The 16,708-nt window shown below is 42.2% G+C and overlaps 1 protein-coding gene across 5 annotated transcripts in view; it reads right to left on the reverse strand.

Moving 5' to 3' along the window:
- Fndc3a (fibronectin type III domain containing 3A) overlaps positions 1-16,708 on the reverse strand; it is a 136,792-nt gene that overhangs the window by 41,427 nt on the left and 78,657 nt on the right. For 3 of the 5 annotated variants that reach the window (XM_075950080.1, XM_075950082.1, XM_075950081.1), the window contains exon 4: positions 10,434-10,510. In XM_075950080.1, coding sequence (XP_075806195.1) covers positions 10,434-10,510 — 77 coding nt within the window. Of the gene's footprint in view, positions 1-10,433; positions 10,511-15,169; positions 15,317-16,708 lie in introns of those variants that run through there. The other 2 variants (XM_075950083.1, XM_075950084.1) reach the window with 2 other exon arrangements.

Raw genomic sequence — 16,708 nt, forward strand, 5'->3', positions numbered from 1 at the left:
TTCTTCCTCTGGAGACCAGCAGGGTGTGCTGCTGCATACTTAAGATGATACTCTTCTTCCTCTGGAGACCAGCAGGGTGTGCTGCTGCGTACTTAAGATGATACTCTTCTTCCTCTGGAGACCAGCAGGGTGTGCTGCTGCGTACTTAAAATGATACTCTTCTTCCTCTGGAGACCAGCAGGGTGTGCTGCTGCGTACTTAAGATGATACTCTTCTTCCTCTGGAGACCAGCAGGGTGTGCTGCTGCGTACTTAAAATGATACTCTTCTTCCTCTGGAGACCAGCAGGGTGTGCTGCTGCGTACTTAAAATGATACTCTTCTTCCTCTGGAGACCAGCAGGGTGTGCTGCTGCATACTTAAGATGATACTCTTCTTCCTCTGGAAACCAGCAGGGTGTGCTGCTGCATACTTAAGATGATACTCTTCTTCCTCTGGAGACCAGCAGGGTGTGCTGCTGCGTACTTAAGATGATACTCTTCTTCCTCTGGAGACCAGCAGGGTGTGCTGCTGCGTACTTAAAATGATACTCTTCTTCCTCTGGAGACCAGCAGGGTGTGCTGCTGTGTACTTAAGATGATACTCTTCTTCCTCTGGAGACCAGCAGGGTGTGCTGCTGCATACGTAAGATGATACTCTTCTTCCTCTGGAGACCAGCAGGGTGTGCTGCTGCATACTTAAGATGATACTCTTCTTCCTCTGGAGACCAGCAGGGTGTGCTGCTGCATACTTAAGATGATACTCTTCTTCCTCTGGAGACCAGCAGGGTGTGCTGCTGCATACTTAAGATGATACTCTTCTTCCTCTGGAGACCAGCAGGGTGTGCTGCTGCATACTTAAGATGATACTCTTCTTCCTCTGGAGACCAGCAGGGTGTGCTGCTGCGTACTTAAGATGATACTCTTCTTCCTCTGGAGACCAGCAGGGTGTGCTGCTGCGTACTTAAAATGATACTCTTCTTCCTCTGGAGACCAGCAGGGTGTGCTGCTGCGTACTTAAGATGATACTCTTCTTCCTCTGGAGACCAGCAGGGTGTGCTGCTGCGTACTTAAAATGATACTCTTCTTCCTCTGGAGACCAGCAGGGTGTGCTGCTGCGTACTTAAAATGATACTCTTCTTCCTCTGGAGACCAGCAGGGTGTGCTGCTGCATACTTAAGATGATACTCTTCTTCCTCTGGAAACCAGCAGGGTGTGCTGCTGCATACTTAAGATGATACTCTTCTTCCTCTGGAGACCAGCAGGGTGTGCTGCTGCGTACTTAAGATGATACTCTTCTTCCTCTGGAGACCAGCAGGGTGTGCTGCTGCGTACTTAAAATGATACTCTTCTTCCTCTGGAGACCAGCAGGGTGTGCTGCTGTGTACTTAAGATGATACTCTTCTTCCTCTGGAGACCAGCAGGGTGTGCTGCTGCATACTTAAGATGATACTCTTCTTCCTCTGGAGACCAGCAGGGTGTGCTGCTGCATACTTAAGATGATACTCTTCTTCCTCTGGAGACCAGCAGGGTGTGCTGCTGCATACTTAAGATGATACTCTTCTTCCTCTGGAGACCAGCAGGGTGTGCTGCTGCATACTTAAGATGATACTCTTCTTCCTCTGGAGACCAGCAGGGTGTGCTGCTGCATACTTAAGATGATACTCTTCTTCCTCTGGAGACCAGCAGGGTGTGCTGCTGCGTACTTAAGATGATACTCTTCTTCCTCTGGAGACCAGCAGGGTGTGCTGCTGCGTACTTAAAATGATACTCTTCTTCCTCTGGAAACCAGCAGGGTGTGCTGCTGCGTACTTAAGATGATACTCTTCTTCCTCTGGAAACCAGCAGGGTGTGCTGCTGCGTACTTAAGATGATACTCTTCTTCCTCTGGAGACCAGCAGGGTGTGCTGCTGCGTACTTAAAATGATACTCTTCTTCCTCTGGAAACCAGCAGGGTGTGCTGCTGCGTACTTAAGATGATACTCTTCTTCCTCTGGAAACCAGCAGGGTGTGCTGCTGCGTACTTAAGATGATACTCTTCTTCCTCTGGAGACCAGCAGGGTGTGCTGCTGCATACTTAAGATGATACTCTTCTTCCTCTGGAAACCAGCAGGGTGTGCTGCTGCGTACTTAAGATGATACTCTTCTTCCTCTGGAGACCAGCAGGGTGTGCTGCTGCATACTTAAGATGATACTCTTCTTCCTCTGGAGACCAGCAGGGTGTGCTGCTGCGTACTTAAAATGATACTCTTCTTCCTCTGGAAACCAGCAGGGTGTGCTGCTGCATACTTAAAATGATACTCTTCTTCCTCTGGAAACCAGCAGGGTGTGCTGCTGCATACTTAAAATGATACTCTTCTTCCTCTGGAAACCAGCAGGGTGTGCTGCTGCATACTTGCAATCCAAGTACCCAGAGGCTGAGGCAAAAGGATCACAGAGTTCCAGGCTAGTCTGGTCTACACAGTGATATTCTGTCTGAAGAAACCCACAGCCAACCACCAAAATCCTCCCCACCCCACACTGTCACATTCCAAGGGATTACAGCTCTGAGAATCAATTTTTAAGAAAATAATAAATTCCCTGGAACTCACAGGACCTTCATTTAAAGACAAACAGGAATGCCTAAAAGGTAAAGGCTTTTATCTCGAAATTAGGAACCCCCTTCACAAATACCCAGCATTTCAGGAAAACAAAAAAAAAAATACTATACCAAAGTGCTAGTTTAAAGACAAATCCTCTTATATTTAAGGACAGCAAGTTTTATACCTAAGTATTTGCTTGGTAGATATAGCATTTATCTGGGTACAGATAAACCTATGTTTCAGAGACTTAATTGGGGGTAAAGACATATCTATCGAAGTGTGATATAATTCATCTACAAAACTAGATTAATATATCAAATGAATTTACTATTTGTATGTAATACATTTAGCACAATACATGTTATTTGTTTTTAAAGATTTATTTATTTCATGTATGAGTGCTGCTCTATCTGCATGTATGCCTTTATGCCAGAGGAGGGCATCAGATCCCTCAGTTCCCACTATAGACCATTGTGAGCCACACGATGTGGTTGCTGGGAATCGAACCCAGGACTTCAGGAAGAGCAGCAACCACTACTCTTAATCGCTGAGCCATCTCTCCAGCACCCCAGAGTTTCCTCCTTCTCCTTTTTTTTTTTTTTTAAATAAAGACAGGGTTTCTCTGTAGCTCTGGCTGCTCTGGAACTTGCTCTGTAGTCCTGGCTGGCCTTGAACTCTGCCTCCCAAGTGCTGGGATTAAAGGCGTACATTGGCACTGCTAGCTTAATCCAGGTTATATCTATGTACTGCTGGGTCTGCACCAATATCCTGCTTCCAGTGAAATGAATGCCTCAACTCTGCCTTTTTTTCTATTTAGCTCTATTCTGAAGTCCCTGGCAAATGTATATCACGCACAGCACAGATGGAAATTGAGCTGTATCTGGAACCTGACTTAAAGGGCATCTGGAGTAGCGTATAGCTTTCCAGCCTCAAACCTAGAAGGCGGCACAAGAGAGAGCCTGAAAGAGACTGAGTGCCTGAACCCCAGTATCTGCCACAACGCACTTTCACCTCACTGTCCTCTGTTAGTAATTCCTAGAAGACAACTAGCTCTGAGAGGATTTACAGTTCTCAGTATTGTCCCAATTACCTCCCCCCCCTTCATATGTTTGTGGGGTATGTACGTATACATGTTCTCATGTGTGCATGGGTGAGGGTGCACTGTGTGTCCCCTGGGGAGGCCTGAATAACCAGGGATTGTTGTTCTTGCACCTTATTCTTTTAAGGCAGGTCTCTTAGTCACATGCAAAGCTTGCTGACCACCTCATCTTATCCAGCTTCCCCTGCTTCTGCATCCCAAGGCATTTACGTGGTTCAATTCTACTGCTTAGAAGGTAAGTACTTTTAACCAGTGAGCCATCTTCGCAGCCTTCAGCCTTCCTAACCCTCCTTTTCTTCATCAAATGCTGAAGCTCTAACTACAGCAAGGATGCTCCTGACAATGACTTAAATGACTCTGTATCTTATACTTATGTTGAGATTATTTTCCTCTTCATTTTGTTTCCTCTTAATCTACAAACACTGAACCCTATCTATCCATCCAAATCCAGACAGAACATTAACTCTTTCAGCCACTGAAAAAATGTTTTTGAGCAAAACAAGAAAATGAACACTTAAGGAGAATTTTGGGCAGCAGAGAGATCTAATCCAGAGTTCACCCTATCCTCTGAAGGACATCTGCTTGTGTCTGGAGACACTTTAGGGTCTTATTGGGTCCAGAGGCCAGGGAGGCTACAGCTGTCTTATAACAAAGGGGGCAATTCCTGTGCAAAAATTACCCAGGGAAAATGTCTACAGAGGCTGGTCTAGAAACCTTGAAATGAGCTTCTATTTAATAGGATGGCATCGCTGCTGAACTGAGAAATGGGATTGAATAGGATGGCATCGCTGCTGAACTGAGAAATGGGACAAAAGCAGGAAACTTCTGAAAGCCACCCTGTCACTAGGCAAAGCTGACAGTGGGCCATGGTGGGCTACAGTGGGCTGGCCCAGGGTGGAAGCAAAAAGGGGTTAGAAGTGATTCTCATTTGCAGATGTTAAAGGCAGATTAGCTGATGATTCTATGTGGGAAGCGAGGATAAGACTGTGTTCCACTAACAGCGATGAGCAAGGCTGAGGGGCAGAGAAAAGGGTTTTTTTGTTTTTGTTTTTGTTATTTTTCTTCCTGTGGAGCTTAGCATTTAGGGTTTTTAGGAGTCAGAGATGAGAGTTCCAAAAAGATCTAAGGGCTGCCTGTGCACTAGGAACAAACCACAATTCCTCTGTAGAGTTTGAAAGTTTGGTGAAATGTGTCAAGGGGGAAGGCTCAAGTGTGCCAAAAGCTAACAGGGCAGATGGAGAATAAGTGCCCACTGATTTAGCTAATGGGCTATATATAACTGTGACTCCATGAGAATAGTTTTGGGATAATCAGAGGCAAAACTAGCTGGAGTGGGCTGAAAAGAGAAAGTGAGAGAAAGATTAGAGCTAACAGCACAATTTTGGAAAGTCTTGCAAAGGGGAATACAGAAGCAGGGTTGCGGCTGATAATAGAGCAGGCCGCAGACATTTGATTTTCCTTGTCTTAGGTGAGACCAACATCAACATGCTGATGTACTGGCTGCATATGATCTAGCAGGTAGGAGCCAGATACAACACAAAGGGAACTGCTACAACATCCCCTTGGAACAGCTGAGGTGGGACTGGGAGAGTCCGCTTGGTCCCCACTGACTGTCTCTCCAGGGACCATTTCCAGGTTATCACAGTCCTCGTCATTCCTCCTTCCTATAGTTTTGATTCCCCTAATTCTAAGTCACCTCCTCAATATTCATCATATCATAGAGTTTGTTCATTTTCCCCATGTATATTTTATGGGAGGTAATCTGCAAGTTTCTCAAGGTAACAATATAAATTGTTTCATTCTCATAACAATACTGTACATGAGATACCATTATCTCTATTTTCAGATAGAGAAATCAAAGCACAGAGATGTTAACTAAATTGTCCAGGGCCACACAGTAGCAATGTACAGGAGCTAACATTAGAAGTCAAGCAGCTTGCCTCCTAATTCTTACTAAAGCAGAGGATAAGCTAGGAAGAGAGTGGGGGTTATTATTAAACATGTTCACAGCTTTAGTCTGAATCATTGTGAAGAGTTCTGTGGATGGATGACGGAACGTGAATGTATTTGGTGCCGCCGAGTTATATACCTAAAAATGGTTAAGTTGGTATAAATATATGCTATGTGTATTTTGCTACAATTACAAAAACAAAACCAAACACCAAAAATGCCACCAGGAAACACAAACCAAACCAAATAAAAAGCCACACAAAACAACAAAGAGCTGGACCAGAACCAGAAGAACATAAAGCACTTTAGCACTTTAATGATGATTTAGGCAGCTTAACTTCAGAGCGAGGCCCAAAGACCTCAAAACCGCCCCAAGTCTCCAGAGGCCCAGTTGCTGAGAAGCAGCCAGCATTCCGGCACTGAACTCACATCAGTTGGTACTCTGGCACGAGAGTAAAGGAAAAGCAGTAAAGTTATGCTAGTCTGTAAATAAAAATTAAAACACAGATCATCATAGCATAACTCCTTAATCACATACCATCTAATCGTAATTAGAGAAAGTCCAGTTTCCTCTATTAAAGACAGAAAGGTTGTGTTCAGTATTTGACATTTTATACTGGCTATGTGCCTTCCTAGACACAACAAAAGTCTCAGGTAATTCCATTTTGCTCTTTTCTTTTTCCCTTAGTACCTATGCTATTAAAAATATAAACATTCAATTCAACCAGAAAGTTTACTTCTCCTTGTCTCCTCATCACCACACTGGACTCTTTAGGGCAACTTCCTCAAAGCCTTGCTTATTCCCCACACTTGGTAACCAAACGACTCACCCTGAAGTTCTTAGATAATAGTACTAGTATTTGAGCACTCTGTCGAGAAATCCTTGCTTTATATACCAGGCACACATATACACATCAGCAAGACAGCATGGCCCCCATTCTCTCATCTCAGCTGAACCCCTGTATGTTCTCTTCTGGTCTTCCCAGACTCATGCTCTTCCCATGTGGCTGTTTTGTAAAGACAGCCCCAGAATCAGCCAGGCTGTGGAAGCTCTGAAGAAGGTAGTGGTTCACCACTGTCTGCTAACACAATCCAAACTGAAACAGCAAGCGCAGCTTAAAGGAGTAACTTGAAACTTGTAATTAAGCTAACATGGGTCTTTCCCCCACTTTACAAAATCCACAAGGCCCTCCCAAAGGAACCCTCTCATCTGAACAACCACCCTCATGCCACTAAAACAAACAAAAGCATTAGCAGTCAAGGGAGGTCTGCTTTATAACCCAGGCTGGCTCTGAGTAGGGTCATCTTGCCTCTATCTCTCAAGCCCTTAATTACAGTTAGGAACCACAACATCTGACTCAAAAAGACCCTATGAACATGGAGACCAGTGGCTGACATCAGCAGTCTTCCTTAACAGAGGCCCACTCTACTTACTAAGGCAAAATCTCTCACTGAACCCAGTGCTCCCTGATTCCAAGGGTCTAGCTACTCAGCTTACACTGAGTAGGTATCTTGTGTCTCTGTCTTTCAAATGCTGGGATCACACTTCACTCCTCTTTATTAATTTATTTTTATGTAGGTGCTAGTGATCTGAACTCTGATCTCAGGCTTGCCAGCAAGCACTCTGACCACTAAGCTATCTCCTAACCCAAGGAGAATTTTTGATGTTACCATCCAGTTCCATTCAATTTATAAATTTTTTTAGTAAGTCACTAGCTTCATCTCTAAAATATTAAGTTAATATTAAAATATTAAGTTCATATTGCAATGCAAGGTTCTTAAGTAATAAGATTAGTGAACTGCAGTTTCTTAAGTTCTTGTCACCAATTGTTTTCTATGTTTTCATCTACTTTGTTAGACTTTATAATTCTTTTACTTTATTCCCCATTTGCTATCTTAACTTCTGCCTGTCAGTTTTATGCCAATCTCTTGGAACCTTCCCTTTCCTGTTAAGAAGCATTCATAGCTTATTATTATACCTAACAGAAGGGGCAGGCTCCAGAAACAGCTTCAGACTCATCAATAAGAAAGGCATGTGGTCTTGGCTGATGGACCACAGAGCATCTTTTCTAGACAGCTGGTCTGGTCTGAGGTCTCCTGCTTTTTAAGGACAAACGTACTACAGGAATCTAACAAGTGAGCTTGCTCAGAGTGTAACATGTTAAAAGGAGACCAGATGGCAGTCATTAATGTGTGTGCCACTTCATTCCCACCAAACAATCTGCATTTTCCTATAGCCATGCATGTGCCTCGATTCTTCCTTCTACTCCTGGCTTCTTGATTTGCTAGCACTATGCTCATGTGTCAGGCTTTGACAGTGTGTCAAGTGTTTAGCTGTGAGTACAACGTAGATCTTAATGTTTTCTAGTATTATAGATTGTGTGTCACAGAAAGGGGGTATGTTAGCAGGGATATGAGAACCTGAGAATACAGTCTTACTAGAGTCTTAAGAGTATTTCAAAAGACTGATTTTTTTGTTTTGGGGTTACATCATATAGTTCAAACTGATAAATTTCCTAGAGGCAATCTTGATTTTTAAATTAAGTTAATAGTAGCAATAAATTCACTAGCTTCCTACAATGCTTCCAGAAAGATTATGATTAAAATTCATCAATTTATTTGACAAATACTTACGGGACATTTACTACATCCGAGTACAAGAATGCAAAATTAATTAAAAGGCTGTTCCTATCTCCAATGAGATATTCATGAGAATAATAGTACAAAAATTAGTACAAATAACGTGATCTAGGGCTTGAAAGAATAACAATTTTTTTAACTGGGGTAATTAGCATTCTCTAAACAAGAGCTTTATTAAAATCATGTAGAAAGGAAACCAGTAAGAACCAAAGGTCATACAAAAGTGGAGTACTTGTTGGAAGTATCAAGAGAACACGGATGCAAGGCAAACCACAGGTCAAGAAATTTATACTTTGCTCATGAATAAGCTCATACATGGAGGGCTTTTGTGTGCAAAGAAGCAAAAAGACCAAGGAGGTGCTCTAAGGAGTCATTTTGGTCCCTCAATCTAGATGATGACTGACTTCTAAGTATTGATGGTAGGTGTTTGGTACTGAGGCTATAATGAGCAGAGTGCCTAGCCATCTAGTTAACTCTGACCTCACTCTACTCTTACTCAGTTCGACTAGCCATGGGATACACCTTCATTTTAGGTCATCAGCAATAGCCATTTCTCTTTCTAGAATCCCTTTTCATCAGATAAAGGCATGGAAACACCTACCTTTCCTTAGATTCAGTTTAAACCATACCTTCCCTGTGTGGTTTGCTCCACCGTGCTATTTTAAGACACAACTAGCTCTACTCTATTTTCACGCTTGCCCTCACTCTCCTTTTAATACACTGATCTGCCCACTGATGATGCTTTTTGTTTGCTTTTCCCTACAAGAATTTTGTAAACTTCAGAGGGAGGTAATATTGTTGCCTATCTCATTCTCAAGAGTGGCTGTATATACATCTGGGGAACACTGATGTATATAAGACCTGCTGCTAAACCTCCTCATCTTCCTAAGAAAGAAAATTAACTAGCAAACTGTGATAAACATATGATATCCAGGAGAGGCCAGTAAAGGCTTGGAAAATCTCTTTCTATACTCACGATTGAGTGAAATGAGAAGGTTGAGGGTTTGTCATAAAAACAAGAAAGTATTGTAAGATGGGAGCATATGCCTAGCACAGTGATTCATTCTAGTACTAGGGAGGCAAAGGTAAGGGGATCATAAATTCAAGGCCAGTGTAGTCTACACAGTGAGACCTTATCTCAACAGTAAGTCAAAACCAAACCCCAAATAAACAATGATTACCACCACAACAAAATACGAATAATAATTGCCTCTACAAGAATCCCATCTAACTGGAGTAACTGTCTCACTCATCCGTCAAGAGCACATGACATTGCTTGGCAGTAATACCACTCAGTAAATGTTTGAAGTGAATTATGCTAGAAAAAGGTCTCTGTTTAAGTGAACAAACTTCTGAGGAAGAGCAATAGAGCAGCAGAAGAAACAGACGTTACATCAACACAAGCTGGAGTAAATCACATCAATGCTGTTTAATTTATAAAGGTCCCAGAAATCAGGCAGGAAAAAAAGCCATTAGGTCTGGAATGCAGCAGTGAGAATGTTAGTTAAACCTGCATGTAGAATGCAAATTCTAATCAATGAAGGGCGCACTGCATGAAACTGAAGCAGTCATAGTGACCAGAGGCTATTTAAAAAGACTACAGGATCCTTTGAATACCCCATCTCAGGTGTCTTCACCTCGTTACAAGGAGGGCACCAAGAGTCAAGAAAGCTGATATGCCCAAATCCCAACAGCCAGCAAGGGCTGAGATAAAGAACCCAGCTGTTCTGACTCTCAATTCCAGGCAACTTCCAGCCTCCCGTATTAATGTCTGTTGTCATACTGAGACATGCTTCATAGAGGAAGCAAGAATCCACCACAGTATGTTCATATGACTACTGGCAGGACCCGAGGCTGGCAGCACTATCCTGGCTTCCTTTAAAGCAATGTAAAAAGCTATGTGTGGGGACTTAACTTAATTACACAATTTGTATATTCAAGGAGACAAAACTCTAAATTTTCTTTTTTCATGTAATGTCCAAAGGCAACTCTTAAGTGATGAGTACTACCAATGTACTTTTCTCTCCTTTCCAAATGTAGTAAAATATTTTACATGGGTTTATAGACAATACTGCAGTGGATAACATTAAGAACTTTAACAGCATATTTTCACCAGAATCAAAGTCAAAGAGAATTAACATTATCATTGGATACATATATAAAGAAACAGAACACAAAAGGCATACCTGTGGGGCATATCCAGGAGGCACATAAATAGGAGGCACGGAACCATTTGGGGACATCATTGGAACCTGAGCAGGACCTGAATGGGTCACAGAAACAAAAAAATACACTGGTACTTAGCAAGGAGAAGTGGAGAAAAGTACGACTACTTCACCTAAGTTAAATATTAAGTCAACGGTGGCTGTAATATAATACCATGGAAAGAGATTAAGATTACGGAATTTTTATATAACATTTACATTTTTTTTTTATTTTTGAGACAGGGTTTCTCCGTAGCTTTTTGGTTCCTGTCCTGGAACTAGCTCTTGTAGACCAGGCTGGCCTCGAACTCACAGAGATCCGCCTGCCTCTGCCTCCCGAGTGCTGGGATTAAAGGTGTGCACCACCACCGCCCAAATAACATTTACATTTTTATGTTTTCATTAAATAAATTATGATATGTAAGTAAGCTTTTATGTAGCATTTACTTTATGAAGTGTACAGATTATCTTTCAAGCACACCTATATTTCTCAAACTTGCCCAGTGTTTACACTAACTTGGGTAACACTGAAAACCTAAGATTTCTAAGTTCTCCAATAGAAATGTGCAACTGGTTTATAATCCCAAATCATTTTATTTACTGTACAAACAACCCACGGACCTCTAATGGTTGGGCAAGAGGAAAATCAAACTGAACTTTGTATTTAAAAAAATCAATCAGAAATACAAAAGAACCTAGAACATCTCCTCCCCCCCCCACACACAAATCAACAAAACAGACAGAAGGCACAGCAGAGCGGAAGGACAGTGAGGCACTTGAAAAACTCCATGCTGTGCTGTGCTGTGCAGTGCAGCACAGTCCTGTCCTGGGCTGGAAAGAGGTGGAGAATACACAGGAGCACAGGTGGAGAATGCACAAGAGCACAGGTGGTAGAATGCACAGGAGCACAGGTGGAGAATGCACAAGAGCACAGGTGGTAGAATGCACAGGAGCACAGGTGGAGAATACACAAGAGCACAGGTGGTAGAATGCACAGGAGCACAGATGGAGGATGCACACGAGCACAGGTGGAGGAAAGCGCATGAGCACAGGTGGAGGATGCGCACGAGCACAGGTGGAGGAGTGCGCACGAGCACAGGTGGAGGATGCGCACGAGCACAGGTGGAGGATGCGCACGAGCACAGGTGGAGGAGTGCGCACGAGCACAGGTGGAGGATGCGCACGAGCACAGGTGGAGGAGTGCGCACGAGCACAGGTGGAAGAATGCTCACAAGCACAGGTGGAGGACGCGCACGAGCACAGGTGGAAGAATGCGCACGAGCACAGATGGAGGATGCGCACGAGCACAGGTGGAGGATGCACAGGTGGAGGAATGCACAGGAGCACAGTTGTAGGAGTGCGCACAAGCACAGGTGCAGGAATGCACAGAAGCATTTACTCAGGCAAGCGTGGGCTCTCGGGAACAGGGAACTCTAAACAAGACCCTGGAACTTCACTGTGCTCCATCATTTTCTTCCGTGTCATCTTTCAGATAACCTTCATAAATCCTATCTTAATCTCTTTTCACCTTTCTGGAAATAAAATAAGCACTTTTGGAAGGTTTCATACTTTCTAGAACAAAAACCTTACTTGTTTTAGATAGCATTTAAAAAATACCTCATCTTCAGATCTTTTCTCTTAGTAACTTTACGTTGCAGTGTCCTGTATGCAACAGTTTTTAATCATTTGAAATTGTTTTCTTTTTTGCTTTTTTGTAAGATCAATTACTCCTTCTAAGAAAATAAAGTGTCACATCTTTTTTTTTTAAAAAAAAAAAAGGCTGGGGTGCTTTTATGTTTAGAATTTAAACCATATGGTGAGGGGAATGGCCACCAGGGCTGAAAAGCACAAAGGTCCCAGCAAATCCCCATGAATTCCAGCCTTGCTTGTGAGAAGGAGGGGTGAGGACAGAGCAACCCAGGGTGTTGGGGGGGAAGGGAAGAAAGAGAAAAGAGAATGCTAAAGAAAATGGACTTTGAGAAAAAAATACTAAATCATGGCAAAAGAGGGGAAATGAAGAGAAAGGGGTAGGAAAAGAAGAGGGATAAAGACAAGAGAGAATCTGGATGGGGGAAAGAGGGAAAGTAAAAAGAAAGAAAAGAGATGGAGGGAAGGGGAAGAGACAGCAAGCAGAGGGAAGGCAGACTTCTGTAGTACACTATGTGTGTCTGTCCTTTCTCCCAAAGGACCCAGCAAATGCATGGAGCTGTAATGCTCAGGGCCTGGCCAGCCAAGTGCCCTACGAATGAGGAACATTACAGCTCCAAAATACACGAAGTTCTTCCAAATGCTATCTATTAAAAGAATATATTTACTTATTTAATGTGTGTTTGTGTTGCCTAAATAGGTGCATGCCCACCATGTGAGTGTCTGGTGCCTGTGATGGTCAGAATAGAGTGTTGAATCCCTGGAACTGGAGTTATGGATGACGGTTGGGAGCTACCATACAGATGCTGAAAACTGAACCCAGGTCCTCTGTAACAGCAATAAATAATCTTAACCCCCATCTCTCCAGCCCTCTGTAACTATTATTTTAATCATAAATTGTAAATACTAAAACTATAAGCCAGGTTTTCAATGTATTTTTTCTCTTTATAACCATTTAATCAAGCAACTATTTTTATCACTACCCATTTTCCACACAGAAAATGAAGCAGAGGGAACTTAAGCCTGCCCAAGTGGTAGAGCTGGAATTAAAAACACTATCAGTTTCATTTCTCATGATACACATCACATGAACACTGCAGTGCTACTTGCTGCTGGTAACTGGGCTGAGACATTAGGTCTTGCCTCCAAAGAGTTTTATTTTTATTTCCTTGAAAAACATGAGTGAAAGCAGGAACACAATTAGAAACTTAAGTAAACATCACCTACTAGTTTACTAAATAACATTTGTGAGAGCCTCTTTAATTCTCTATACAGAAAAGCTTCATTCAAAGTACACTTTTCTGCTCTCTGGAGAAATGAGAACAGCTGTACCCTAATGCTCCTTTTTATTCATTAACTAATTTACATAAACCAGTAAACTAGCCTTCCAAATTCTAAGAACTGGCTTAGATATCATTTGTAAAATATGAAACTTGGTTGGAAAACAAAGAATTTACTGAAAATTGCATTTGTATTCTTAATAAAGGAAATTCTCCCTTGCTGAGCTTTATGTGCTACGCTTAGACCTCAGGCCCTTTGTGCCCACTGCAGTTTAATCTTGGGTCACATCATTAATGTTAGGGAGGGACTGATGAAGGAGTGTGGACATAACACAAGGTAGACAGGCATCTTCAAAAGCAGAACTAGAGCCAGGCGGTGGTGGCGCACGCCTTTAATCCCAGCACTCGGGAGGCAGAGGCAGGCGGATCTCTGTGAGTTCGAGACTAGCCTGGTCCATAAGAGTTAGTTCCAGGACAGGCTCCAAAACCACTGAGAAACCCTGTCTCGAAAAACCAAAAAAAAAAAAAAAAAGCTTTAAAAAGCAGAACTAGAATTTACTCCAAACAATTAAAACAGATGGGTGTTTTCTATTTAGCTATTAGACTAGTGACTTCCAGCTGGTGACTCTTACAGTCGCAGCACACACCTGCTGCAAGGTATCCTTTCACTAGAAATAAGACTATAACTATATAAAATCCTCTGAGGTAGGGTCTTCCTGTGCAGCCCAGGCTGGCCTCGAACTCACCATCCTCTCAGCCTCCAGATTGATAGCATTACAGGCATTTATCTCCATACTCAGTTCACATTCTACTTGGATAGCTACTAAAATAATTCATTATTTAGTTGCAACAAAAGTAGCACAAAAACACCTTTGTGATGTGATCATCTAACCAAAGTATATTTTCTAATTAGGAAGCAGAAACGCCAAATGATTAGATTTTTTAAAGGCAATTGATCAGTACCATATACATTATCTAAAATATTGGTAGGATATATTCAGCATTGAGCACAAAACCACCAACACCCCCAATTCATAAACAGTAAACACAGTATCGATATTCAGATGCAACTGCTAACAGCACCATACATGCGCCTTGTCCTGTGTCCAGGGAAGTCCAACCTGCTACAAGGGAGCACATGAAGCGCACACCCTGCCAAGAAAGCCTGAGCAGCTGTGGGCAAACCTAACAGCTCCTTCGGAATTTTCAAGCTGAGGGCAAAATCTATCCAAAGCACAGAGTGATTCCTTTACTGTTAAGGGCCTGTTTCTGATTTTACAAACCTGCAGAGGGTACAATTCTACTCGTCATTTCCCTTAAATTTGAGAAACTCCCCACCCCAATTCTTAAAAGTACCACCAATAACTTAATGCCTAATTCATTTCACCTAGCATAAACTAATTGTTTCTTTGTTAATCTACATTCGTATTCAGGAAATTTCATTTAAAAAAAAAACTACAAGTATGCCAAGCATTTAAAATGAAATACGGAACGGGCTGCTTACTGCTGGCGTGCACAATGGCTTCCAAATTATCTGATGCCAATTTTCAGATCAGTCTTAGAAAAAGAAAACCCAAATAAAACCAAGAGGCCAAAATGGGACATACTGTGAGATATAAAACCAGTCTAGCTCGTATAATCTACTATTTTCATAGCCACATAACAATTTAGGGTGCTTTTACAGCGAACAGATTTGGCATCTATTAAAAATCACACAACACGGTTTTACGTTAATACAAAGCTTCTTATGTTTTAAAATAAAAGCGAATGCTCAAAACCAGCAAATCTTACCACTCATTTTGTTTCTACAGGAGCAGCAGCGAACAAGAAAATCCAACAAGGAAACGGCGTAGTACACGTTAGCAGCTTTAATTGGAGAACAGTTTCGGTTTTTTTTTCTTTCTTTTTTTTTCCCCCAAAGCTGGTAAGAGGAAAAGATCCTTTGACCGAGTCACGTGACAACTATCACATGACCTGCAGTGAACCGGGAAAGACCGGCAGAGGAAACAGCGCCAAGGGTCTTGTTTGGGAGCCACTGAAACCAAAGGATTAAAAGGCGCCTCCAGCTGCTTCCCTAAGAGCTAACCCTAAACGCTCATCAAAATAACCCTACGAAGACTATTCAACGGAAAACCACTCCCTTTGTGTTTACAGTTTTTTCCACCTCCTGCTGTTGGCTTTCACCTACAAAGTTTGGGGTGAAATTAATATCAAAGCCTTAATACAAAATGTGAGTGTATATCCATTGGCATCCCATGCTTAATCTTTAGGAATGTCTGTAATACACAAAGATTGCCCACACAATAGGCAGGGACGACAAGTTCCTTAAACGTGGACTATATTTTTTTTCCTCGAAAGCGGATGAGGGCTTCTGCTTTTATTATCCTTTACTTTTTTTTTAATGATATTTAAAAATAAGTCTTACTCTGAGCATTAAAGAAAGATGCTTAGTGAATAGTATTCCTGTTCATATTTACAAAATTAGACACTCATCCAAAAAGAGATACCAGGAAATGACTTATACTCAGTTACCAACTGGGTAAAAATAAGGAGGTTTTGTGTTTTTTGTTTGTTTGTTTCATGACTTATGACTTACCTGTCTCCTGTGGCAGGTTCACTTCATCAGCCTCCCAGCACTGCTGGGAGAATCGAGTCAGTTATATTCTCTGAGCATGAAATACATGGGCTGATGCTGTTCCATAACTGATGGTTATCCTAAGCAAAAGTATGATCATGGACTTTCAAACTAATGATTACATAGTAAAGAGGGACCATCTGGAGTATCTCGCTTGTTAACTCGAGTAGAGGCATCATTACTAGGGAAGCAGAGGGCAGCTAAGTGACTTGTCAAGGGCACACAGACAAAGGCAGGGTTGTCTCAAATGATAATTACATTTTAAAACACAGGCCCTGTTTAAAGGACCCGTCTCCCCGGAAAGTAAAAGAATAAATAAATAAAATCAGGCAAGACATAGCTGGAGGAACAGGTGGGAGTGTTTTTAAATTTTGTATTTTCAACTTTAACCAACATGGTCAGAATAGCTCAGGGGCCATTTCGGGCATACTAATGAAGAAAGCCTGCCCTGTATTCCTAGTGACTACACAGTTGCTCTGCAAGCAGTCACAGAAGTTAACATCAAACTGAAACAAATATTTTCTGTGCTCCTTGCCGCCCTCCAGCCACCACTCTGCACAGCTAATCTTTTCTTCTTTTTATTTTTAGTTTCTCAAGACAGGGTTTTTCTGTGTAGCCCTGGCTATCCTGGAACTCACTCTGCAGGCCACACTGCTCTTGAGGATTAAAGGCCCGCACCACCAGCGCCCAGCACT

The sequence above is a fragment of the Microtus pennsylvanicus genome, chromosome 15 (genome assembly GCF_037038515.1).
Source record: "Microtus pennsylvanicus isolate mMicPen1 chromosome 15, mMicPen1.hap1, whole genome shotgun sequence".
Classification (NCBI taxonomy): Eukaryota; Metazoa; Chordata; class Mammalia; order Rodentia; family Cricetidae; genus Microtus; species Microtus pennsylvanicus.